The sequence below is a fragment of the Dipodomys spectabilis genome, unplaced genomic scaffold, assembly GCF_019054845.1.
Source record: "Dipodomys spectabilis isolate Male_0828 unplaced genomic scaffold, ASM1905484v1 ptg000231l, whole genome shotgun sequence".
Taxonomy (NCBI): Eukaryota; Metazoa; Chordata; class Mammalia; order Rodentia; family Heteromyidae; genus Dipodomys; species Dipodomys spectabilis.
The window spans coordinates 6772421-6797455 of record NW_024870908.1 but is presented as its reverse complement, the minus strand read 5'-3'; the positions used below and the strand labels follow the sequence as shown (position 1 = coordinate 6797455).

The 25035-nt window shown below is 58.4% G+C and overlaps 2 protein-coding genes across 5 annotated transcripts in view; one reads left to right on the top strand and one right to left on the bottom strand.

Annotated features, from left to right (window-relative positions):
* Positions 1-3126: 3126 nt before the first annotated feature.
* The window catches only part of Trap1 (TNF receptor associated protein 1), a 30325-nt gene continuing 8416 nt past the window's right edge, over positions 3127-25035 (bottom strand). The window contains exons 4-18 of one of the 3 annotated variants that reach the window (XM_042698181.1): positions 23870-24010; positions 20915-20986; positions 19265-19425; positions 18146-18255; positions 17495-17568; positions 16795-16950; positions 14903-15023; positions 13508-13577; positions 11797-11944; positions 10648-10833; positions 10245-10383; positions 9885-9970; positions 8847-8992; positions 8019-8091; positions 7730-7937 (exon numbers count right to left, since the gene is read on the bottom strand). In XM_042698181.1, coding sequence (XP_042554115.1) covers positions 7836-7937; positions 8019-8091; positions 8847-8992; positions 9885-9970; positions 10245-10383; positions 10648-10833; positions 11797-11944; positions 13508-13577; positions 14903-15023; positions 16795-16950; positions 17495-17568; positions 18146-18255; positions 19265-19425; positions 20915-20986; positions 23870-24010 — 1785 coding nt within the window. In that variant the 3' untranslated portion in view covers positions 7730-7835. Of the gene's footprint in view, positions 3140-7729; positions 7938-8018; positions 8092-8846; positions 8993-9372; positions 9378-9435; positions 9441-9884; positions 9971-10205; positions 10384-10647; positions 10834-11796; positions 11945-13507; positions 13578-14902; positions 15024-16794; positions 16951-17494; positions 17569-18145; positions 18256-19264; positions 19426-20914; positions 20987-23869; positions 24011-25035 lie in introns of those variants that run through there. The other 2 variants (XM_042698183.1, XM_042698182.1) reach the window with 2 other exon arrangements.
* Positions 5406-24820, top strand: Dnase1 (deoxyribonuclease 1). Of its 2 annotated transcripts, XM_042698185.1 has the most exons (11): positions 5406-5499; positions 5692-5839; positions 6125-6213; positions 6301-6384; positions 6562-6677; positions 6748-6860; positions 6934-7088; positions 7436-7532; positions 7645-7725; positions 24657-24660; positions 24810-24820. In XM_042698185.1, the coding sequence occupies exons 2-9, from the start codon at positions 5693-5695 to the stop codon at positions 7690-7692; spliced, it is 849 nt and encodes a 282-aa protein (XP_042554119.1). In that variant the 5' UTR covers positions 5406-5499; position 5692; the 3' UTR covers positions 7693-7725; positions 24657-24660; positions 24810-24820. The 2 variants fall into 2 exon arrangements, with proteins under 2 accessions (XP_042554119.1, XP_042554118.1); XM_042698184.1 differs by lacking the exons at positions 24657-24660; positions 24810-24820 and having other exon boundaries at positions 7645-7786.

The following is a 25035-nucleotide window of genomic DNA, read 5'->3' as shown; positions in this document are numbered from 1 at the left end:
CCCTTCTGCCCTGTGTGGGGCCCTCCCTGGGGGCCCTGGCAACCTGGTAAGAAATCCAGAGGCTGCAGCACCCCTGTCCCAGAACAGGGGTCCTCAGGTCAAAGTCCCGGAAAGAAGGGAGGCCAGAGAAAAGGGGGGGGTGGGCCAGTTTCTCTAATTATTTGTTGCTGGAGCGGGGAAGGGAAGGGAAGCGAAGCGGGACAGGGCAGTTTCTGGAAGAGGTCAGGGCCTGTCAGGAGGAAGGGCCCTACGTCATCACCTGAGCTTTACACAGACTGTAGGGTCGGCTGGGTGCTGAGGAGCCGAGTGCTCTGCTTGGAGGGGGCGTGTTGCGATCCCACCATATTTCGAACCGTGCTTGAGGCAGCCAGGCTCACTGAGAAACAGCAGCAGCAGAACGGGTGCAGGCAGATCAAGACTGCTGTTTAGACACAGACCTTGAACTAGTTTGGCTAACATGGCCAAGAAAATCGGCATGATGGGGAGTTCCACAGGGAACAAATTCATGAAAAATGAAAGGAGCCAATGCAGCGATTCGCACCTGTAATCCCAGCTATGCGGGAGGTAGAGATTGGGAAGATCGTGGTTCCAAGTCCCCCATCTCATTTAGCTGCTGAGCCCGGTGGTTTGCATCTGTGCGGAGCCAGGCAGGCAGCACCGGTGAGGAGCGTGATGTCGGGCGGGCCTGGGCGTGCAGCCGGAAAAGCGAGACCCTGAAAGAAACCGGGCAGTCGTGCTAGAGGGGCGACGCGCTCGCGAGATGGAGAGCCCTGCGCTGAGCCTGAGATCACAGAGATGAGGCGGCTCAGCCTGCCCGCCATCCCAGCTGCTCAGGAGGCTGAGATCTGGGGACTGCAGTTCAAAGCCAGCCTGGGCAGAAACATCTGCGAGACTCTTCAAAAGTCGGAAATGGCGCTGTGGTTCAAGTGGTTGAGCGCTAGCCATGAACACAGGCTCAAGGACAGTGCCCAGGCCCTGAGTTCAAGCCCCAGGACTGGCAAGAAAGATTAGGTAACTAAAATGCAAGTAGAAAAATACATGAAGGCAGAAGTGTTGTAACTGAAATTTAAAATTCAGTCGGTGATGTCCCCGCTGAGCAGCGCCAGCCCGAAGCCTAGCGAACCCTAAGACAGGCGCTGGAAAGCCCCGCAGTCCCCCCCCCCCCCCATGCCTGCGGGCCCGCTCACCCCCTGCGCACCTTCACCCTGAGGCAGGTTAGGGCACTGCCAGAGGCTGTTTTGGAAGGGATAGAGGCGGCTTTGGAACTCGGGTTCTGGGGAACACTTCACTGTGGCCCCCGCTGGGAACATGGCATGCCGCCATGGCTGGCCGCCACGGGGGTGCTGACCCCCCGTGCATTGCATTCCACTTGCATCTCTCCTAAAGCAGAGTGCAGAAAAGCGGGAGGTGGTGGTTGTGGGTGGCGGGGGCACGGTCACTGGCAGAGCTGTCCTCCTGGCCTCGTGTTTCATGTCACTGGGTGCCAAGCGTTCTTCCGGCATGCTGGGCTTGGCATGACTGGCCAAGCGCAGCGGGCAGCGCATGCGTGCTGTTCCGAGGAATTTTCCATGGCCCTGAGGCCAGCCAGCCAGGCTGGGTCTGGGGCCAAAGGCAGCGGTGGCTCAGGATGCCCTTGTCCTGGCCAGGACGTGGCTCTTGCCTTCATTTCCCAAGATGCTGTGCCCAGGGGCAGTGCACCGCATCCCATGGGTGCTGCGGGCGGCGTGGCTGCAGCAATGCAGTACAGGGGTTGCTTGAGCGCGTGGCGTGGTCTGCGGGGTTGTGAGTTTTGGGGGGGAGGGGCTGCAGCTCTGGAGGAGCTTGCCACGCCTGGAGGCTTCAGTGCGCCCTGCGTTCCAGGCTGGAGGCGGCGGGGGAGGGGGGTTGACAGATGGGTGACACGGCCTTTGCTTCAGCGGAATGGGGTTCCGGGGAGAAGCTGGCGCGAATGTATGTAAACAAGGAAGTGAGCACGCGCATCAGAGCAGACTCATCAGAGCAACACGGGCCGCGCTGTGGTAGGTCGGGATTAGGTGCGTGAGGTGTGGTTGGGAGTGGTGGTGCTGACATTGGAGAAGGCGCTGCTCTCGGGGTGGAAGACAAGGTGCTCCGCTGGAACTGCAGACGGGTCACTGGGTTTCATGTTAAGGGCAATGAGAAACTGCTGACAGGTCTTGAGCAGCGGAGACAGGTGATCTTATCACAGGTGTGACCTGTTCTGGGCACATTTGCACATGGGGACGGTCTCAGGAGGCCACAGGCAGGGCGGTGGTGACTGGGCCGGTTCAGAGTCCACCAGCTGCAGGGGCAGGAAGAGTGGAGCCTGGCTGAGGGCCAGCAGGGACCCCAGGGTGTCAGGAATGAAGGGACGGAAGACAGGGTTCATAAGGACTTGGGGCCGTTGCCGTTGGCGTGGAGGCATCGCATCCCCGCAGCAGCGCGAGTCTGGACAGAACCCCTGCCACAGAGCTCGCAGGAACGCAGCCGGAACTGCAAAAGGCTGCCTGGAAGGCGGGCGCTGGGGGCTCGCGCCTGTCATCTTAGCTGCTCAGGAAGCTGAGATCTGAGGATGGAGGTTCAAAGCCACCCTGGCAGTAAAGTCCATGAGTTTTTTTGTTTGTTTTTTTTTTTTTCTTCGGTCGGTCGTGGGGCTTCAACTCTGAGCCTGGGTGCTGTCCCTCAGCTCTTCATCTCAAGGCTAGCACTCTTGAGCCACAGCACCACTTATTTTCTGGTGGTTTATTGGAGATAAGAGTCTCATGGACTTTCCTGCCCGGGTTGGCTTTGAACCGTGGTTCTCAGATCTCAGCCTCCTGAGTAGCTAGGATGACAGGCGTGAGCCACTGGCGCTTGGCTAGTGCATGAGTCTTATCTCCAAAAAGCCAGAAATAGAAATGTAGCTCAAGTGGCAGTGCACTAGCCTTGAGGGGAAAAAAAGCAGCCCAGGACAGCATCCAAGTTCCAGCCTAGGACCAGCACACACACGAAAGAAGGCTCCACAAGCCCTGACCTGCGAGCTGATCTCTGCTAAGCTCTGCTGTGACACCGACCCCAGGAAACCTCTTCCTCACACTGCTTATCCAGCTTGCCCGAGGACCACACGCTCCCACCATCCCCTCCGCCTGGAGCCAGCCTGCTCCTCAGCCTCTCAAGCCGGCTTCCACCGCGCCACACTCCACAGCTTCCCACATGCAAATCTTGATGATTTTTTTTGGTAGTTTTCGTGTGTTTGTGTATGTGCGTACATGTGTGCACATGTGTTGCATGCACGTGTGCCGACCCTAGGGCTTGAACTCAGCCTAGGTGCTGTCCTTGAGCTTTTTTGCACTCATAAGCAAAAGCCACAGTTCTACTCTAGTTTTTTGGTGTTTAATCAGGTAAGAGTCACATAAACTTTCCTACCTGGGCTGGCTTTGAACTAAGATCCTCAGCTCTGTCACCAGCAGCTCTATCCATACAGCCAAGAGCTGCCTGGCACAGAGGAAAGAGTTGGAGGAGAGGTTTGAGCCTCAGGGATGGTGGCCTGAGTGGAAGTGTTGTTTGTTGGCAGTTGCCCTTCAGGGTTAACGAAGGCCTTACCTACCTTCCAGTGAGGGTTCCACGGCAAGTCCTGACTCAGTCCTGCTCTGGAGGCCACCCTGCGCCTAGGTAGACCAGGCTCAGCCATTTGCTCCAGGCCTGCGTCCTGACCTTCCTGCTGGATAGGGGGAAGAGGACAGGGTCGCCTGGCGGCTCCCAGGAGCGCAGAGGGGTGACAGCACCTTTAAGAACTGGACAGCTGGGCTGGGAAGGTGGCTCAGTGGTAGAGCCCTTGGCTTGCATGCATGAGGCCCCGGGTTCGATTCCTCAGCACCACATAAGCAAAAAGAAAAAAGAAGTGGCGCTGTGGCTCAAGTGGTAGAGTGCTAGCCTTGAGCTCAAGAGCTGAGGGACAGCGCCCAGGCCCAGAGTTTAGGCCCACGACCGGACCAAAAAAACAAAAACAAAAGAACTGGACAGCCTAGACCCCACACCACGAGCCACAGTGCCAGCTGTAGTTGGTGTTCTTGTGTCTGGTAGGGTGTTGAACCAGGCCACCTCTGGACGGTGGCTGCTCACAGAGCGCCTCTTCACAGGACTGACAATGTCAGAATCAGGAGAGCCACCCACAGCCCTGGTATTTTGGGACCGGGTATAGATGTGCTTGAGCCTGTTCTGGCCTTAGATAACTGGAAAGGGCAAGGCTGGCACCCACCTTAGCTGCAAGGGCAGCCCACCCCCCCAGATGCTCCCTCCCCGCCCCCCCAGGGGCACCAGAGGCTGCTGTGGGCGTGGCTCCTTCCCCTCGGTCAGTCAACCCCCACCTGCCTGCCCTTGGCTTCCAGGCCAAGCTGCTGACCTTGGCCTTGCTTTGCTTACTCCTGCCTTGAGCCTCAGTCCTGCCTCCACGCTGTCTGGCCCCCACCCCTTCCTTCGCACACAGCGCGCTGTCCTCCTAGAGCCGACACAGCCACTTGAAGCGGTGGAAAGACAGTTCCATAGTCCTGGAACTAACTGGGTGTGATTAAGAGTGCAACCCTCCATGCAGTCACGTTGATTTTGTAGAGAAAGGCAGACATCAAAGGGGCCACAAGACCATGGGGACAGAGACTGGACTGGATGTGGCTGCGTGTCGGAGAGGCCGCCGGAAGCTGGAAGGGACAAGGACCCGCCCAGAGCTTAGGGAGCTCAGTCCTGTTGGCATTTGGGCTTCCAGCTTCTCTCCAGAATGGTAAGAGGATCTTCAGCCTGAGTTAGTGGTAATGTGTTCTAGCACTGCAGGACATGAACGGGAACGGGAAGGTCGGGATTCTGCAGAAAAGTGACCGAGCCAAAGCCGGGCCCTGGGCTGCTGCAGTCCCCCTGGGGCTGGAATTCCAGCCTTCCATCAGCCCTGGTGTTATGTCCACACTTCCTGTCCAGAGCCCCCAAATTCTTGCCCAGTTGCCCACCTCACAGTTGGCAAATTAGGGGTTGGAGTGGTCACAGTCTCGGGCCCCCTTGCAGTAGTCAACCTGAGGTGTGGCTTGGCCTCTGGCATCAAGGTGGCCTCAAGGTCAGACCAGAGATACGGATGAGCAAGTCCAGCTCTCTAGCGCACACCTCCTGCCATCCCTGGTTGAGCGCACAGGCTGGGCAAAGGACACTTTGGCACTTGACAATAATGTTTGCATAGGGGTGTAAAGTGTTTTTACAACAGCTGTGTCTGTTGAAGTTAGCACATGCCAGCGGCCCGCCCACGACCCCGGGGAAGCACACAGGCAGCGCCTTTGTTCTGTGTTCTCAGGTGGAGGGTGCACACAAGGCCCGGGAGGTCAGACGCCTGAACCTTTAAAACCTGGCCAAGGGCATGCATGCCTGGCATTGCCTGTGTAGACACGGAGCCCTGCAGCTCTGCAAGCTCTCTGCTCGTCTTTAGACTCAGCTTTGTAAAGGACATCAAAGAGTATTCCAGACTCTTCTCTGTGGACATCACTTCAGGTGAGCGCCAGGTTTGTCCCTGGGGGTCAGGCAAGCAGGCCCCCTTCCCACAGACAGCACTGTTCCCAGGGCCGGACTGCTCTGGATGCCAGGCCTGAGCAGCTGGGGCTCCCAGATCACTAGGTGAGCCTCAGGCAGAAGGCTGCAGGGGTGCCTCACTGCTTGTCTTCCCGTGGCTCACCCTCCACCCAGGATGAGGGGCACCGTGCTGTTGGGGACACTGGTTGCCCTGGCCAGCCTACAGCAGGTGGCTGTGTCTTTGAGGATCGCAGCCTTCAACATCCAGACTTTCGGGGAGACCAAGATGTCCAATGCCACCCTCTCTAGGTACATTGTAGAGGTAAGCCCAGGATGACCTGTCCTGGGGACAGCCAGCTGCATGCAGGGTTGAGTGCCTCCAGCCTTGTTAACTGGGGGAGACAGCAGACACCTTTGTCACATGCCATGCTGTCTGGCCGGCAGCACGTAACGGTGTAGCTGTGAAAATGCCCCAAGGAACAGAAGCTGTAACGCTAGTTGTGGCCTGTGTGTGTCCTGGGAGTGGAGAGGGCCGTGACCTGGCAGCAGGTGGCTTGGAGCAGAGACGGTCCCCACAACACTCGGCTGCCCTGGCCTTGCCCCTTAGATCCTGAGTCGCTATGACATCGCCCTTGTCCAGGAAGTCAGAGACACCCATCTGGTAGCCATGGGGAAGCTACTGGATGAACTCAACCGGTAGGTGACCATCCATCTGGGTGGCAGTGAGCAGGTCTCTTGTGTCAGTAGCCGGCCCCAACGAGACCCTTTGTTCATTCTATTCAGGGACGCACCGGACACCTATCGCTACGTGGTCAGTGAGCCACTGGGTCGCAGCAGCTACAAGGAGCAGTACCTCTTCTTGTACAGGTGAAGCCCAGGGCCACAGCTGTGCCCCAGCATGGACGGGGCTGAGGTGGTCTGGGGCCCTGCAGAGTGGTGGTGTAGCAGGATGCAGGGTCCCGGGCTAGGATGAGACCCTCGGGTCCCTATGGGCACGCTTGCAGGCATGGGGAGGGGCGGCTCCGAGCTCACCTTCTCCCACAGGCCTGACCAGGTGACCGTGCTGGACAGCTACCACTACGATGACGGCTGTGAGCCCTGTGGGAATGACACGTTTAGCCGAGAGCCAGTCATTGTCAAGTTCTACTCCCCGTTCACAAGTGAGTGCCTGTCACGCTGTCTCTGCTCTGCACAGAGGCAGTGCTTATTAGCGTGTCTGCTTTCTCTCAGGTGTCAGGGAGTTTGCCATCGTGCCCCTACACTCAGCCCCCACTGACGCTGTAACAGAGATCGACGCCCTCTATGATGTCTACTTGGACATCCAGGAGAAGTGGGGCCTGGAGGTGAGGCGGGGGCCAGGGCCTGGCCTGTGGAGACCCTGCGTCCCTGGGCCAACAGGTAGCTGTCTCCTTTCAGGACGTCATGTTGATGGGTGATTTCAATGCGGGCTGCAGCTATGTGACGACCTCGCAGTGGTCCTCTATCCGCCTGCGCACAATCCCTGCCTTCCAGTGGCTGATTCCTGACACTGCGGACACCACAGTCTCCTCCACGCACTGTGCCTATGATAGGTGAGTGCGGCCCTCACTGGTGCCCGGCCACCGGCCTCTGTCCCACCTCGGGCTGCTTCTGTATGTGGTGCTGAGGAATTGAATGAGCCACCTTCCCAGCTCAAGGCCTGGGCACTCCCTGAGCTTATTGGCTCAAGGCTAGCATTATACACCACTTGAGCCACACAGCGCCACTTCCGGCTCTTTCTGTGTATATGTGGTGCTGAGGAATCGAACCCAGGGCCTCATGCTTGTGAGGCAAGCGCTCTACACCACTAGGCCATCTTCCCAGCACTGTAGTCTGGTGTTTTGTCAGTGGTCTTGGCTCAACCGCCTGAGGAAACCTTGTCTCCCCGGCTTGATTGCAGGATCGTGGTTGCCGGGAAGCTGCTCCAGGAGGCCGTCGTTCCTGGCTCAGCTGCTCCCTTTGACTTCCAGACAGCATACAAACTGAGCGTCCCACTTGTAAGTGCCCTTGACCGGCACACAGTGGGGGGAGGTGAGGGGGTGGCGGATAATAGCTAGCATGGCTCCCTCTTCCAGCTCATCCCCCAGAGCCCATGCCTTCCTCCTACAGGCCAAAGCCATCAGCGACCACTACCCCGTGCAGGTAACACTCCAGTGAGCAGCATTGTCTTCCTCAGCACATCTGGACAAAGACATGTGGATTAAGAAATACCTCTTTAATGGAGATAAATAAAGCAGTGGTGGTCTCACTACTTTCAGTGTCCAGGCCTCTTTTGTGCCTCTGAGACAGATGGACTCCTGTCAGTGTTTCTCCAGGGCCTTAACAAGAAGGTCATTCAGACGGCCAACCATGGGCCTGGGGTCATCCACGAGACCTGCGGCTATCATGGCGTTTTCATAGATCTGTAAGGCAGGGAGGAAAATGCATTAGAGGGAGGACAGGGACTTCCCCCTTCTAAGCCAAACCCTAATAGCTCCCCTTACCTGGTCCACAAGCAGCTGGGCCAGCTCTGGCTCGCCTTCTCTCAGCTGGTTGAGCTTCCTGATCAGCGTGTGCCTGCAATGATGGGAAACACCAGAAGAGTCAGCTGAGACGGAGCACCGGGTCCCATCCTCAGTACCACATGAACAGAACAGGCTGGAAGTGGTGCTGTGGCTCAAGGGGTACAGTGCTAACCTTGAGCTTTGGGACAGCAGTTCAAAGCCCCAGGATTGGGGGGGGGGGGGGAGGATTTCAGGACAGAGAGGCCCAGGGCCAGTAATCTTTTTTTTTTGTTGGTCTTGGGGCTTGAACTCTGGGCCTGGGTGCTGCTCTTCAGCTCAAGGCGAGCGCTCTACCACTTGAGCCACGGCGCCACTTCCGGTTTTCTGGTGGTTTATTGGAGATAGGAGTCTCACAGTCTTTCCTGCCTGGGCTGGCTTTGAACCATGATCCTCAGATCTCAGCCTCCTGAGTAGCTAGGATTACAGGCATGAGCCACCAGCGCCTGGCTAGGGCCAGTAATCTTGATGCCTGACCAGCTCAAGAGATAGTGAGTGAGTGCATCTCTGGTGTCTACCTCTATCTTAAAGAAGCAGACCCTGTACTAGAGGCAAACAGAAAACGGGTGTGCATGCTGTATGGTGGATATGTACATTCACCTTGGGTTGTAGTGATGACGGGGGCTGCTAGGGGTTGGCAACAAGGTTCATTTTAAACTTCACGTAGGTAGTCTCAACTGTCCTCTAACTGCACGCAGGTCTGTGTTCTTCCCCGGTCCATATGCTGCACAGTAGAACCCCCACACATGCAATTTGTAAGCAAAGTGGCACCTGGGGTTGATCTCCAGCGTGGGCTGCAGCAGCTGGGCGCGCTCCTCCTGGGTCTTGGCCAGCTGCTGCATGCGCAGGAAGTGCCGGGCAGCTCCCATCTCCAGCACTGTCACCATGGCAGGGTGGGTGTCCAGGCGGAAAGTGACCTGCAAATAAGGCAAAGGTGGGGCGGAAGGGTTGGCTGTCCAGCCAGGGAGAAGGCACTTCCGGAAGCTTACACACAGAGTCCCGCCTCCTTCCCCCAAGACCAGAAGGTCGAAGATGTCCACATGGTACTGTTTTCACCTTAATCCTCCAGCTTACACGCTAGGGCCTGGGTCAGGGCGCTACCTGTGGCACCTTGAGTCCCAACGCAGGCCAAAGACTCGGCGTGTCAGCCTGGCCACTGGGGGACATTTGGGCTGATTTGAGCCCCCAATCCCTGACGCGTGCTGCGACCTTGTCTACTAATCAGCCTGGGGACAAGTTACTCAAAGCCGACTGTGTGTGTGGGTGGTACTGAGGCTTGAACTCAGGACATGGGCACTATCCCTTAGCTCTTCCTCTCAAAGCTGAACACTACCACTTCAAGCTTTATTGAGTCTCAGACTTTTCCTGCGTAAGTTGACTTCCAACCACATCCCTCACATCCAAGCCTCCAGAGTAGCTAGCGGTTGTAAGGCAGGGGTGTCGTGTGATCCAGTCTGCTGTGCTGTCTGTAGTGCCTTCTCAGTCTGAGACCTGCCTGCGCCCAGCCGCTCCGGAGTGTGGCATGAGCCCCTGCCCTGCACAGGACTGCCCCCTCTTGCTCTGAGCTCTCTGAAGGCCGGCAGCATCCCGCACTGGGGCTACGATGGCCTGGCACTAGTTTGAATCCCTACTGTAGGCACTGCGGCTCCACAGGGTCCACACCAGGCTGTCCCCGGGGACCTCAGCTTGCTGCACCCGAGGCCTGAGCTCTCTACCGTGTGGGGAGGGCGGGCCCAGGCTTACTGCCACAGCAGGACCCCACATGGCGGCACTGTGGCCAGTGTGGCCGTCAGTCCCGGGCAGCCTCACCTTCACGTTGGCAACTCGAGGCCCCAGCGCGTTCCTCATCCAGGCCGTCAACTCCTCCGCCTCCTTCTCAGTCAGGCGCTCACTGGCTGCAAAAGAGCGGGAGTCACAGGCCTGGGGCCCTGTGCAGCCCTGCGCACCACTGCCCTCCCCAGCCACCCTGGAAAATCCCACCTCCGGTGGAAAGAAACCTCGGGGGGCTCTGGCGCCTGGGCGCGCTTAGTTCTGTTAAGGATGAAAGAGCTGGAGACATGAGGACCTCACGTTTCCACCAACTGCTAGGATGCTTCCAAGCACCAGCCCAACCGCGGGTGGGCTGCCCACCTCATGCGCTGCCCAGCCCGGGAGAGGGGCAGAGCCAACCTGGGGATGTGTCCTCGAACTTCTCCTCCTTGTAGTGATCCACCACGATGTCCGTCTCCACCGAGATCAGCTTCTTCTTGTCGAACTCACGCAGGTGCAGCAGGGTGAGCTCGTCGAACTGCTCGTAGCAGAAGAGCACCTGCAGGCGCCCCAAGCTCCATCAGCCAGACAGCGAAGGGGAGCCCTGCTGGGGGCTTTGGGCCTCTAGGCCTGACTATTCGCCAGAAGGTTCTGAGAGGGGCTCTGTTGGTGCGTGAGTCCCCTTCTGAAGGTGAAGGCTGGCTGGCTGGCAGACAGGCCTCCCCCGCACGGCCCTACCTCCTGGCGTGGGCACATCTGGTCACCCCTCCCAAGCACCGAGCGTGAGTTTGAGACCCTCCTTCCGCTGAAGTAGCTTGCTCACCTCTGTGTTCTTCTGCTTCATGGCCTCATAATAGGGCGAGTGCTCGGCCAGGTGGCGGCTGGGTGCGCACAGGTAGTAGATGTTGCGGGTGCCGGGCTGCATGCGGCTGGCGTAGTCGGACAGGCTGGTGAGGCGGCCGGCCGGCAGTGCCGAGGACTCATAGCGCAGCAGCTTCGCGATGTCCTCCTGTGCACACAAGGCGCTCACCGCGGGGCACTCACAGAGGCCCGGCACCTTCCCCCCAGGTGGCCCAGAGCCACCCAAGGCCAACCCCGCTCCCCAGGCCCTCTGCTGTCCTCAGTGACACAGCCATGGGGTGAAGCCCGCATGACCCAGATCCCCGTGGTGTAAGAGGTCCTGGAGCGGCCCTGCACGCCGCGTGCAGCAAGCCGGTCCCTGCGGCCTGCAGCCGGGGGCCGCCTGGTCTAAGCCACGGCCCCGACAGCAGAGCGCAGGAGACAGCACTGGAACCTGGGGAGGTGCAGGTGACCGGGCTGTGCCGGGTGAAGGGGCTGGGGAGCACGGCTGTGCCCGTGTGCGCACGCTGCGGGGACACGCGTGCAAGCGTGTCTCTTGGGAGAGCTCGGCACGTGTGAGCTGCAGCGTGCTGGGACCACAGTGCGATAGAGCAGGGGCAGCAGGGCTGCAGCAGGTCTTGGTCCCCAGGGGCGCTCTCGCACGCCCGCCCCACCCCCCACCTACAATTCCTCAGCTGCCCCCCCTTCCTGCGGGCCCGACTCCCATCACCCACCAAGAAGGCCCATGGGGTCCCACTTCCTGCCAGCCTCCAACGCGCAGGGGCCAGGAGGGGAGGCCTGGCCCTTCGGCCCGTGCCGGGGATAGGGCTGTGCGGTGTGAACCTGACCTGCCAGCGGGGCGCTAGGAGCACGGTAAGGCTGGCCTCTGGCTGTCTGAGGGGGTTTCAGGGAGGATTAGCTGAGGAGGAACATGGGGGCATTGCTCTATAGGTTGGGGTTCAGGTGAGGTAAGAGCGGAGAACATGCTTGCATCATGACAAACATTTGCAACTGGGAGAGGGAGTCCTGCCCGCGCCGCACCGCACGGCGGCCGGACGCTGAGAGGCGCAGAGGCCCGCGCCCCACTGCACCGCCGAGGCCCGCGCCGCACCGCCGAGGCAGGCCCGCTCACCTTGATCTCCTGCTCCGCAGAGGTCACGATGCCCTCCCGCATGAACAGGCCGTAGTCTTCAAAAAACTTGGCGTATTTCTCAGCATCTTTTTTGCTCTGGTCAATGAAAAACTTTATCACCCTCTGCTGTAGAACATCTCGAAGTTTCCTGCAAAAGAGAAGTCGATGCGGGTGAGCAGGAGCTCGGAGTACCAGGACAGAGGAGACAGGACCAAGGGAGCAGGGCGGTGCCACACGAGGGACAGCACTGCCCCCTGCAGGCAGAGACGTGCATGGACATCCCCTGGGGAGGACCATCAGCCACACTCAAGCCCAAGTCTATTGCCTGAGGCTCCAGGAAACTGTCAAGGTGTACTGCCAAACGTATGGACCAGAGCACCCACTGGGGCACATGATCTAACAAACTCGGGCGTTCCGTGGGGGAGCGCGATGCAGGGTGATAAGCCACGCCACAGAAAATCACATCTGACAGTCCCATAACAGCGCGGAAGGAAGCGGCCGTGCGGAGACGGGCTTAGCCTGGATGCGTAGTGCGAAGGCTGGGCTGCAGCTTTCCAAAAACAAGATTGTGCGCGTCAGGCCCAACGAGGCCTGCAGCACCAAGTAAGGCACCAGCTAACAGTGCGTCAGGCCACACTCCCGTCAGCCTTGACTTTCCTTTGCAAAAGTAAAGCTTCCGCTGGGTGCTCGTGGCTCACGCCTGTCATCCTAGCTACTCAGGAGTCTGCGATCTGAGGATCATGGTTCAAAGCCAGCCTGGGCAGGAAAGTCTCTGATCTCCAATGAACCACCAGAAAACCAGAAGTGGCACTGTGGCTCAAGTGGTAGAGCGCTCGCCTTGAGTTGAAGAGCTGAGGGACAGCGCCCAGGCCCAGAGTTCAGGCCCCACGACAAAAAAAAAAAAAAAAAAAAAGCCACAACCTATCCCTACCACAGTCCAGAGCAGTGACAACAATTCTAAAACTCATGGTTTCCTTCCTCTTCCTCTTCCTCCTCCTCCCCCCCTCAGCCTCAGGTGAGAACAGGACTGGATCAGGACTGAGGAGGACCTGTGCAGGTTCACAGCTGGCCGAGGGGAGGGCACGTACAAGGGCCAAGAGGAAAGCAAGACGGAATGTCTGACCACGCAGGGGGATCAGGCCCCAACAGTGAGTAATGAGGCCAAGCTGGCTTTGGATCTGTCACAAAAAGGCTACCAAAGGGAGGCTTCCTCACTGCCAACAGGGTCTCTCCAAACACCAGAGGGGAGAAACTAGAATGTCGCAGAGTAACGTACTAGCATGAGCTGGCAAATTTATAATACCAGGCCCAGGGGCTCACCCTGTGATCCCACCTAATCAGGAGGCAGAGATCATGAGGTTCAAGATCTGAGGCTAGTCCCCTGGCAAGCACTTGAGACCACTTGCAAGGCTGAGACCTGAGAACCGTGTTTCAAAGCCAGCTCAGGTAAACAAATCCAAGACACTCACCTCCAACTAACTAGCAAAAAGCTAGAACTGGGATCACGGCTGACTCAAGCACAGGCAGGAAAGTCTGTAAGACTCTCTATCTCCAATTAACCACCAAAAAGCAAGGCAAAGCTGTGGCTCAAATGATAGAGCACCAGCCTTGAACAAAACTGATGGTGCCCAGGCCCCGAGTTCTAGCCCAGCACTGACACATCTGAGCAGGGAGCCCGCTGTGACCTCCCCCAGCCCCGTGACAGACGCACCTGATGAGCGCGCTCTCCTGCAGGAGCTCGCGGCTGAGGTTCAGGGGGATGTCCTCGCTGTCCACCACACCTGAGGGGGCGGCACCGTCACACGCCAGCTTCTCACGGCTCTCCTCCCACAGCCTGGCCTGGCAAGGGCCACGTACGGCGAGGAGGAGCAGGGAGGAGGGGGCGCCCTCCTCCATACCCTGCCCACCCCCCACAGAATGGGCACAGACAGCCTGGGGTCAGGTCAGGTTGAGGGTCAGGCCTACATGTACTTGGGGACTCAGGAGACTCAGGACACTTGGCAAACATGTTCTGGATTTTATTTTAAAAGTCCTAAGCCAGGCTGGGAAGGTGGCTCAGTGGTAGAGCGCTTGCCTCGCATGCTTGAGGCCCTGGGTTCAATTCCTCAGCACCACATAAGCAAAAAGAAAAAAGCCGGAAGTGGCGCTGTGGCTCAGGTGGTAGAGTGCTAGCCTTGAGCTGAAGAGCTGAGGGACAGCGCCCAGGCCCAGAGTTCAGGCGCCAACACCGGACCCAAAAAAAAAAAGTCCTAAGCCAATGCCGGGCGCTGGTGGCTCACGCCTGTAATCTTAGCTACTCAGGAGGCTGAGATCTAAGGATCATAGTTCAAAGCCAGCAAAGGCAAGAAAGTTTGAGGTTCTTTTTTGTTTTGGTCCGGTCGTGGGGCCTGAACTCTGGGCCTGGGCGCTGTCCCTCAGCTCTTCAGCTCAAGGCTAGCGCTCTACCACTTGAGCCACAGCACTATTTCCGGCTTTTTTCTTTTTGCTTATATGGTGCCGAGTAATCGAACCCAGGGCCTCAGGCATGCAAGGCAAGCGCTCTACCACTGAGCCACCTTCCCAGCCCCTGAGGTTCTTATTTCTAATTAGCCATCAAAAAAGCTGGAAGTAGAGTTGTGGCTCAACTGGTAGAACACTAGCCTTCAGCATGAAAGCTCTGGGGTAGGGCTGAGGCTGACTGAGTTCAAGCCCCAGCACTGGCCTGTGCACACAGGTACACACAAAACCCTAAGTAGACAGGAGTAGTAGGGTACCTGTCTAATCCCAGCACTAGGGAGGTTAAAGAAGACTGTGACTTCAAGGTCAACCTGACCCACACGGCAACATACTGTCACACGCACCTCTCCTACACCACCAACAGTCTGCGCCTTTGTGCTGCTGTAGAAAGGTCTAAACATGAATTCTTTACTAAGCCATAATCTCAAAATCTTGCAAGTCGTGTTGCTTTTTTACGCACTGAGCGAACTCAGCGCGCCCTCCCTCCCTCATCAGCAGCTCCTGCCGAGGCTGGCAAGCGCCATGCTGGCATGCCAGGCCACGCTCTGCACCAGCAGCGCGCTTGCGCATACCGCCCACGGGCCGCCCAGGCGTGTGCCCGGCCCCGTACCTCGAACGAAGCGCAGCCACTTGGGCAGGACGTCTGTGGCTTTGGTCTGGATGAGGACCTTGCGGCTGTACAGTGAGACGCTGGAGCCCAGCTCCCGGCTCACATCAAACATGGATGGTTTCTGGGGGCAAGAAAGGGCAATGCTCGCTGGCATTGGCAGAAACCCACCCTAGCCATGGGAGGCGGGGTGATGGTGGCGCAGGGCTGGCCCACCCTAGGCCAGCCCCGGTGATGACCCCAGACGACAGTGAAGCCGGAGGACAGCTGCTATGCTGCCCACCCTGTGTTCCAGGAGCCTGAGGTCCAGGATCTCCCCCGAAACCTGCTGGCGGGGAAGGTGGGCTGTCTGGCACTGCTGCCATCCTGACTCACACTCTAAAGAGACATAAAGGTCCAGCAGGTCCCCAAGAACCAAGCCAAACCACGCGCCAGGGATCAGCCAGCAAATCCACAGGCCAAAGGATGAGTTTTACATTTTGAAAGGGATGGAGATAAATTCAAAATGAGTATTTCGTGAAATGTAAGAAGGCAAAAAATTCGAGGCTAGGTGCAGTAATTCAGGTCTATTTACCCTTGCTACACGGGAGGTAAAGTTCATAAAGAGCCCAGCTCAAACACAAAAAAACGAGACCCTATTTTAACCAACAAACCAGACACAGCTTGTGGTCTAGCTGCAAGGGAAGCATGAATATGCAGATTAGGGCCAAGTAGACCCAGGCATAAATTAGATCCTGTTCAAAAGGCAAAGGCAGCCAGGTTCTGGGGCTCACGCTGTAATCCCAGCTATTCAGGAGGCTGAACTCTGAGGATGGCAGTTTGAAGCCAGTCCAGATAGAGAAGATCCTACGAGACTCTTATCTCCAATGAAGCACTCAAAAACCAGAAGTGGTGCTATGGCTCACAGGGGCAGAGCGCTCGCCTTGAAGAAGAGCTCAGGACAGCGCCAGCCTCGAGCCCCACAACTGCCAAGACAAAGAAAAGAGCGCCCGACTGGCAAGCACAACCAGAGCGAGGGAACCTGGACGCCGAGTCGCAGCTCACTGTGCCCGCCTCGTGTGCAGGGAAGCCGCCGGCAGCCCTCTGTCCCTCTGTCCCGGCGCAGTGAACACCGTTAGCGCAGGACTGTGACCAGAGAGCTACTCAGCCCACCAGAAGCACTCCGCCTCAGCACAGGCTCTGGGGATGGTCTAGGCTGAGGGGGAGGTGCCGCTGGGCAGAGATCTGGCATTCTAAACAAGTCCTCAGGACACGGCGGCTCTGGCACACAGAAGCCACTTGAAAACAGGCAAGATCCCGCCTGGTTCTGTCCCGGATGGGTCACATGATGGAAGAGTGGGGGGGGGGAGGGTCATAAGTGGAGGCGTGGTGAGGCGCAGGGGGAGGCAGGGGAGGGGGTCCTGAGCAGTGGGTGTGGTGAGGCGCAGGAGGAGGCAGGGTAGGGGGTCCTGAGCAGTGGGCGTGGTGAGGTGTGGGGGGGGGGTCCTGAGCAGTGGGTGTGGTGAGGTGAAGGAGGAAGGGGGGGGTCCTGTGGTGTGCTGAGGTGCAGGGGTGAAGATGGGGGGGGGGGGTCCTGAGCGGCGGGCACAGTGAGGAGCAGGGGGAGGCCGGGGCTGTCCCATGCCGGGCTCCCGGGCACTTCTTGTGGCCCGAGCCAGGGCACAGAGCCTGTCTGCAGCCTCAGCCGGCCCTGCACGCCCACAGCCCATCTCTGTCCCCAAGCATGGGCGCCAGGCCTGCACGGCCAGACGTCAGGGGAAACGTGCCCCGTGGGTGGCCCTGTGCGCCTCACCAGAGCCAGGGGCTTCCCCTCGGCTCCATGGTGGGCACTGAGCCGTCACCGCGGGGCCGCCAGTCCCCAGCCCCCAGCACCCAGGGCTGAGCAGGGCGCTCACCGTCTCCGGCACGTAGAAGATGCTGCGGATGTTGAGGGGCGCGTCCGTCTTGTAGTGCAGGGTGTAGCGGGGCTTGTCGTGGGCCTGGGCGATGTAGCGGTAGAACTCCTCGTGCTGTCCCTCACTGATGTCCTTGGGGTCCATCATCCAGACAGCCTAGATCCGGGGACCAGTGGGGAGCGTGTTTACAACACCACTTCCCAACAGCACGGCAGGGCCAGGGGTGCTGGGGTACAGACTGCGCCCCACACCGGCACCTCTGCCCTCCAACACTGGGGCAAGGGACGGGAAAGACACAACCAACGCTCCGCAGCAGCACACCCCCTCGGCCCACGCAGGACAGAGTCGGGAAGGGTCCACAGGGCCACCCGCGAGGGTGGCTGTCCTGCCACAGGGGAGCCAGCGAGCAAGACCCCTTCCTCGTGAGAGGCGCCCCGTCGCCCACCACGGGGCAGAGCCGTGAAAACGCCAAGCTCAGAGCAAGGAGCCGACACGACAGGACAGGTCCACGAGCCCCTGCCGCGTGCAGTCCTCACGCAGCCACAGCCAGGCCCGGCCGCCAGGTTGCGAGAGGGTCACTCACACTCTCCTGGAGCCCGCGGCCCAGGGGGCTGCGCCGGGGACCCCGCTATGCCCCTGGGACGTCATCCTGGAGCGCGTATCCCCCGCACTGGCCGAGCCCGAGGGCGCTAGGACCCACCTGCAGGGTGTTGATCCTCCGTCCGTTGAGGAACAGGGGGAAGCTGACAAAGTTGCTGTATTTCGTCACCACGTCTGCAGAAGACAAAGATGACGACGCGCGGCCGGGGCAGAGCAGGAGGTGCCAAGCGCACGCAGGCTGTGGCGGCGCCCGTCCGTGCGGCCACCGCTTCACGGGGCAGGGGCAGGGGCAGGGCACGGGAGGGACGTGTGCCCCCCCCTGCACGGGAGGAGCATGCGCGGAGAGGGAGGCGGGCTGCTCAGGGTCTAAGGCCCCAAGACATCACAGAGGCTGGGCGTGACCCACGTGCTAACCGCCAGCCAAGCGGCCCGTCCCAGGAGGGCGCAGGGCTCCCCGTTAGCTTTCGGTGATAGAGAAGCGAATGGCTCGAGGCCTTCTGTGTACGAGCATTGCGTGTGCTCATAAATTCTGCTCATTTGCTTTCCTTTCAACATGCAAAGACCAATGAGCACTGCAGGTGCTGCACGCCGCGTCAGCTGGCCACCACCTGGCAGGGACTCGGACCACGCCCGCCCCACGGAGCCCCCTCACCTGGGCACGCCCGCCCCACGGAGCCCCCTCACCCGGGCACGCCCGCCCCACGGAGCCCCCTCACCCGGGAGGGTCACGTGGAGCACCCTGGCGCCTGACCTCGCACGCGGCCCTCTCCGGAGAACTCCCTGCAGTCGGGTTTGAGGTGGATGATTATTTTGGTCCCAGTTCGAACTCCAGACGCTTCGGCAATTTCGAACACTCCAGAGCTAAGACACGGGCAAAGGGAAGACAGTTGAGCGCTCACTCCCTACAAAGCCGAGTGCAGAAATGTGCACGCTGGGGTTTTTACAAGTAGAATCAAGCCAGCACGCAGAAAGGTGACCAAAAATAGCCTCTTCCTGTCTGGCTTTCTGAGGTGGGGAGGAGGGGTATGGTTACGATTCCAGGCTGGCCTTGAACTTGATCCTCTTGCCTCGGCCTCCCAAGTGCTGGGCTTGTCACAAGCGCGCAGCCCACATCTGACTTCCTGCTCCAGGTAACGACGCGGGGACAAGGACGCCGGCGTGTGGCACGCGTCGGCCCCTCCCCCAGCCTCCTGGGCCCGAGTGACTCGGGGCACCAAGGCCTCGCTCAGCTCCCACGCCACCGCGGGCTGCCGGCGGGGCAGAGCCGAGCAGAGCCGAGCAGAGCCGGGGCCTGCGGAGCCTCTGCTCACTGAATGCTCAGGAGTCTGTTGGCAGCTGGGCTCCCGCCAGCCCCACGCCCCACACAAGCCGCCATCGCACTAGCCAGAAATCACAGCTTCCAACCTACGCTTCAATAGCTGAGGTGTCTTCCTCCCTCCGACCTGCCCACAGCCCCCCGGGCTCAGGGGAGCGGCGGGCGGGCGGGCAGGAAGCCCTGAGGCACAGCCTGGCATGGCAGGGAGACGAGGCTGCGTGCACCGGGTGAGGCCCCGGCACTGGCCCGCTGGCGACAGAACTTGGGGGCTGAGGCGGCCGAGGCGCACCGGGGCGGAGGGGGCCCGAGGCGCAGGCAGAGAAGGGCGGGCAGATGCAGGCTCACAGACCAGCCCAGCCGCGGGGTCCAGTGCTACACAAGTCACGGTGACCAGCCCCCACGGGCCACTTGTGCCCCAAAACAGCGGCTCAGACTTCAGGCCAGCAAGCCAGAAAATGTAGAAAGCCTCGCCCTTGCCAAACTCAGCCGACCGTGACTTGACACGTCCTCAGGGACCAGGACGCGCCCCACGCGACCCGTCAGCTCCTTGCTCACCCATCGGAAAGCCACTGGTAGCCTGGACTCCCCGGGGCTGCCGAGCGGGAGTAGACCTCAACTCTGTCGGCCACCATGAATGCCGAGTAGAAACCCACGCCGAACTGCCCGATGATCTTGCTGCTGGCCTCAGCCTGGCTCTGCAACGCTTCCAGAAAGGCCTGCGGTGACAAGAGGCAGGTTGGAGGAGGCTGCCGCCCCCTGGCTGGCAGCTGACATCAGGCCAGGCATTAGGAGCCAGGCCTGGGAGCAGAGCAGAGCAAGCTCCCGGCTGTACCAGGCAGGAACCAGGCTGCACCCCACGCCCAAAGCCACACTGCCTCCGCCAGCGCCTGCGGCCTGCCGTCTCGCGCGTGCAGCCTGCTCGAAGCAGGCCAGCGCCGCCCACGTAGGGGGACCGCGCAGAGCGCGCAGTCAGCCCCCAGCATCCCAGGGTGGGTGGCACCCTGGCCACGCAGGTCCTTTCTGTAAGATGGTGCAAGGTTCATCCCACACGCTCTTCCCTGTACTTGGAATAATGTGGTGAAATAAGCACTTACACAGCTACTTACACTACCGCCCGGTGTAACACTGGCCCACGCCACTGCGTTCTCTGGAGTCAGTGACAATCCAGGAACAGTAAGGCGGGACGCCTCTCGCGCCCACACGTCACCCGAGCGAGAGGCGGCGGCGGTCTCTGCACTGCGCGCTGCGGCCCGGGCACCCAGGGCTGCTCAACACTGGAGGTGTGGCCAGGGGAGGAGGAGCCCACTTTTACTTATGCTCTTGTCTTTTCGCAGTCATGTGCACAGAGCAGAAACTAGCCAGGCCAGGCAGACGATCCTTAAGGAAACTATCCAAGAGCTTCACGGGCACAAATCGGTCGTGGGGCCTGATCTCTGGGCCTGGCCACTGTCCCTGAGCTCTTCAGCTCAAGGTTAGAGCTCTACCACTTGTGCCACAGCGCCACTCCCCATTTTCTGGTGGTTCATTGGAGGCTGGATTTTCCAGACCAGGCTGGTTTTGAACTGTGATCCTCAGCTCTCAGCCTCTGGAGTAGCTAGGATTACAGGCGTGAGCCACCGGCACCCAGCACACAGATTCTTAAAAGTAGAATTTGTGAGTCACTTGGGAAAGGTAAACTAACAAGATACCAGAGCTCTCAGGCTCCAAAAGAGGTGGTGGGGCCTCCAGTGTCTGCCTTAGGTTGGAACAGAGCCTGAGCTGACAGCGAGGCTCCTGTCCCAACTGCGGCCCAATGGCCCACAAAACCATGCACTGTAGAAGCCAGCGCCTAAGCTCCTCCTTGTGAACTGCTCTGCCTGGGCGTAAAGGCCGCCTGGCTCCGCAGGCTGACTGGGCCAGGCCCGCGCAGCGGGTACAATGCTGAGTGCTGACTTCACAGAAAAGCGTCAGGAGGGGCTGGGGCGTGGCTGGAGTGGTGGAGCTCCAGCTGGAGTGGTGGAGCTCCAGCTGTAATCAAGAAAAGCGTCAGGAGGGGGAGCAGCACATTCTGAACTCAGGATTTGAACCTGGCACACACCAGTGTGCAGCTCTGTACAAAGCACTCGCTCCAAACTCTTCATCCATCGAACGAGCGACCCCGGTGCTGCGGCAGGCTGAGCGCCGCGGTGGTTTGCGGGGGGACGGCGACACGCGAGGCACACTTACCTTTGACCCCGACCTGGCGATGGTGCCCAGGTTGGACACCAGCTCCGCCTGTGTCATCCCGATGCCCGTGTCCTGGGGAGAGAGGCGGAGTCTTTGGGGAGCGGAGGCAGGGTGAGGAGGGCGCAGAGGCCACAGGGACACGGCACGCCAGCCCCGACCTCAGAGAGAAGTAGAGGCGACGACCTTCATTCAAACAACCCGCCGCCGGCACTGGACCCACGCGTGCCCCGCACCCCTGTGCTCAGCAGCACTGCACCACGTGGAGGCCTGGGCTCCCTCTCCAGCACCAAACCCAACCCGAGAGGACAACCCTCCCTGCCCGGTCCCCCGCCTGGCTCCGCTGCTGGTGCTCCAGGGCCAGACAAGCGCCGGGAGGACTTCCACCCAACCTTGCAGGAGGGAGAGGGGTTGCGTCGCGGCCCGTTCCTGGCCCAGCTGCAGCTCCACCTAGGGCCACAGGCCAAACCCCACCCCCACCTACAGCAGGTGGCTGTGCCCGGAAGGCTGGTGACCTCAGCTCGATGCCGGCCCCTAGCCTACAGAGTTGGTCAAGAGGAAGCCCCCCACCCCCACCCGCCCCCCAGAACGGAATCTGAGAACTCACAGAAGGGGCCGGGAGCTCGCCCTCTGCCACCCCGCTGGCACCTTGCTCATGGGCTTCCTGCCTCAGAACTGTTTCTGAATGACCCAGCCTAGGGTATGCTGTGATGGCATCCCCAACAGACGCAGGCACAGGCCGCTTCACAGGCGACCACTGCAGGGGCTGCATCCGCGGTGGGCCATGCCAGGCCCCATCACGGCAACACCTGCCGCAGATGGGCCGCGATACGGCCCCGTCCATCAAGCCTCACCAACTTACGAGATGGAAAAAGCACCCCAAAGTGGTCTCTGCTTCCTTCTAGAAAGTCACTGTACACATTTTACCCAATGACAGCCTGTAGAGAGCCCTGCTAGGCCCCTGACAGTAAAACAAGGCTGATCAGTGCCACGCATGAAGAACCACAGGTACCAGAGAGGACTGTGCAACACTTAATCCCGGATGAGACACTGTCGGACCTCTGGGCCAAAGCCCCAGCGCCGCAGTCACCGCATGGGGCCTGTGCTCCATAGGCTGGGGACAGACAAATCACACCGCCTAGGAGATTCCAATGAATTCTCTTTGAGGTTCTGGTGTTAAGAGTCCAAAATCTGGCCTGATACATTTATTGTGGAACGTGCAACAATTATAAATAAGAAATGTTTAGAATTACTAGCCATTTAGTATAATTTACATTGATATGTTTACTTTCATACAATAGAACTTCCTACAGAACTCTTTGGGGGTCCAGTTGTGGGGTCTGAACTCTGGGCTTCAGCTCTTCAGCTCAAGGCTAGCACTCTACCACCTGAGCCTCAGCGCCACTTCCGGCTTTTTTTTTTCCCTGCTTATGTGGTGCTGAGGAATTGAACCCAGGGCCTCATGCATGCAAGGCAGGCTCTCTACCACTGAGCCACCTTCCCAGCCATGCTACAGAACTCTTCAGGAAAATGTTTCTGTTAAGATAATAAGGCAGGAGAAAATATATTTAACAGTTTGTTTTCAACTTTGTTTCCTCCCACATTGATCTACAGATCCATTATATCTCAAAAAAAAAAAAAAAAAAAAAAAAATTCTCCCTAAGTTTTGTAGAAGATTCTAAAATGTATACTGAAGTAAAAAATACCTAGAATATTTGAAAAGGAACAAGGCTGAAGAACTCACATTACCAATGTTAAGACTTGTTACAAATTTGCAATAATTCAGAAGAAAGCCAGTGTCCAGTGCGGAGGCAGGCAATGCGCCTGACCTCTGCCCTCACAGGCAGCCCTGAGATGACTGAGGCCATGTATGTTGGGCAAACCCCAGCCCTCACCTCATGCCACCCACCAAAATCTACTCCAGGAGGTTGGGGATTAGTTCAGTGAAAGAGCACTTGCCTGGCAAGTGTAAGGCCCTGAGTTCAGTCCTTAGCTCTGGGGGAGAAAAAATCCACTCCAGGGCTGGGGATGTAACCAGTGGCAGGTCTAGCATGTGCAAGGCCCTACATTCTATCCGTGGTACAGCAAAAGAAAAAAAATTATTTGAAATAGATCACGGATCGAAATGTAAAAGCTAAAGCTATAAAACTTGTAGAAGAAAACATGAAAAAGAAATTTGACTTTGGAAGTCAAAAACTTCTCACACCTAGGGCTGGGAAGGTGGCTCAGTGGTAGAGTGCTTGCCTTGCATGCCTGAGGCCCTGGGTTCGATTCCCCAGCACCACATAAGCAAAAAGAAAAAAGCCGGAAGTGGCGCTATGGCTCAAGTGGTAGAGTGCTAGCCTTGAGCTGAAGAGCTGAGGGACAGTGCCCAGGCCCAGAGTTCAGGCCCCATGACCGGACCCAAAAAAAAAAAACTTCTCACATCTGTCATCCTAGCTACTCAGGAGGCTGAGATCTGAGGACTGCGGTTCAAAGCCAGCCCAGGCAGAAAGTGTGTGAGACTCTTATCTCCAATAAACCACCAGAAAACCAGAAGTGGCACTGTGGCTCAAGCAGTAGAGTGCTCACCTTGAGCTGAAGAGCGCAAGAACAGCGCCCAAGCCCAGAGTTCAAGCCCAAAAAACCCTGATCCTCTTAAAATTAAAGCCTTGGGCTGTGGGTGTAGCTCACAGGTAGAGCATTTGTTCTTGAAGAGGTACCGCAAGATCACTAAGGCTAGCCATGGACTGGGAATAGCTTTAAATTTCCTTCTCCTCTGTCTCTCGTGTTTTCCAACTCCTTGTGCTGGCCAAGTGGTAGCTTAATAAGAGAATCAGGAAGGAGCTGGTATGTCACAGAGGGGCAAGCAGGTGTGGTGCCCTGGGTGTGCACGCTGGTGGGGCTGCAGCGCACCACTCCAGCCTGGTCTACGGGGTGGGAAATTTCCCACATGCCTGGGCACAGAGATAGACATACCTGGATCGTGATGGTGCCTTTCTCGGCATCGGTCTGCAGGTGAATCTCCATTTCGGGCAGTGGCTGGCCGCCAGACACCAGCTTATGGCGCAGTTTTTCCAAGGCGTCACTGGCATTGGAGATAAGCTCCCGAATGAACACCTACAGGAAGGGAGGGGGGGAGGAGGAAGGCGCAGTCCAGACGTCTTTCAGGTGAGCTATGTGGCCACACCTGAAAATCAGAGCCTGCCAGAGGCCGCAGGCTCTGCACACGGCCCTCTTCTGCGGTGAAAGCAGAAAAGCAGCCTCTGCGAGCAGTCCCCGCACAGTGCTCCGCTCCTGCCCCCTGGGGTTCTCAGTGAAGTCTGACTGATGGGCCCTTCTGTCAACCTAGACATTAAGAACCACCCGATGAGGGGCCTTTTCTTTTTTTTTTTTAAGTACCGGTACTGGGGATTGAACTCAGGGCCTGGGCACTGTCCCTGAGCTTTTTTTACTTACAGCTCTACCATTTTGAGCTACAGTGCCACTTCCTGTCTCTTAGCTTTTTCGCTCTAAGTAAACATTTTCCACTTCCAGCTTTTTGCTGGCTAATAAGAGTCTCATGAATTTTCTGGCCCGGGCTGGCTTTCAACGGCAATCCTCACGTCTCAGCCTTCCAAGCAGCTAGGATTATAGGCATAAGCCATGAGTACCCAGCTTACCTGCCTCTTGCATAGGAGTAACAAAACTCCCAACACCTGTCTCTCTACTCCATGAAAAGACTACTTCATTTCCTCTAGCAAACATGAGCTTCCACCTTTCAGAAAAGTCTTTACCTATAGAGCTCTCACAGAAACTGCACGGCAGCCACAGGGGAGGCTTACAACCAGGGACACGACAGAACGTCTGGGAACTGAAGCCCCTGCATCCTGCAGCGTGGGGCTTCTCCCTGCCCCAGTCTCCACAGCAACCACATTACTTAACACGGGACCAACAGGGCGGTTTTCTCTTTTTCCAACTCCTATTTCCTCTACATGAAGTTTAATTACTGGGTTTTTTGAGCTAGGATCTTGCTGACCTTAAAATTCATGATCCTGAGACTGGGAAGGTAGGTTAGTGGTAGAGAGCTTGCCTAGCATGCATGAAGCCCTGGGTTCGATTCCTCAGTACCACATACACAGAAAAAGCTGGAAGTGGTGCTGTGG

What these genes read in the sequence shown, in the direction of transcription:
- Dnase1 (XM_042698185.1), top strand. Translation starts at nt 5,693, where the DNA reads ATGAGGGGCACCGTGCTGTTGGGGACACTGGTTGCCCTGGCCAGCCTA. An exon ending in TCTCTAGGTACATTGTAGAG is followed by an intron (nt 5,840 to 6,124) that starts GTAAGCCCAGGA and finishes CTTGCCCCTTAG; the next exon opens with ATCCTGAGTCGCTATGACAT. An exon ending in ACGCACTGTGCCTATGATAG is followed by an intron (nt 7,089 to 7,435) that starts GTGAGTGCGGCC and finishes GCTTGATTGCAG; the next exon opens with GATCGTGGTTGCCGGGAAGC.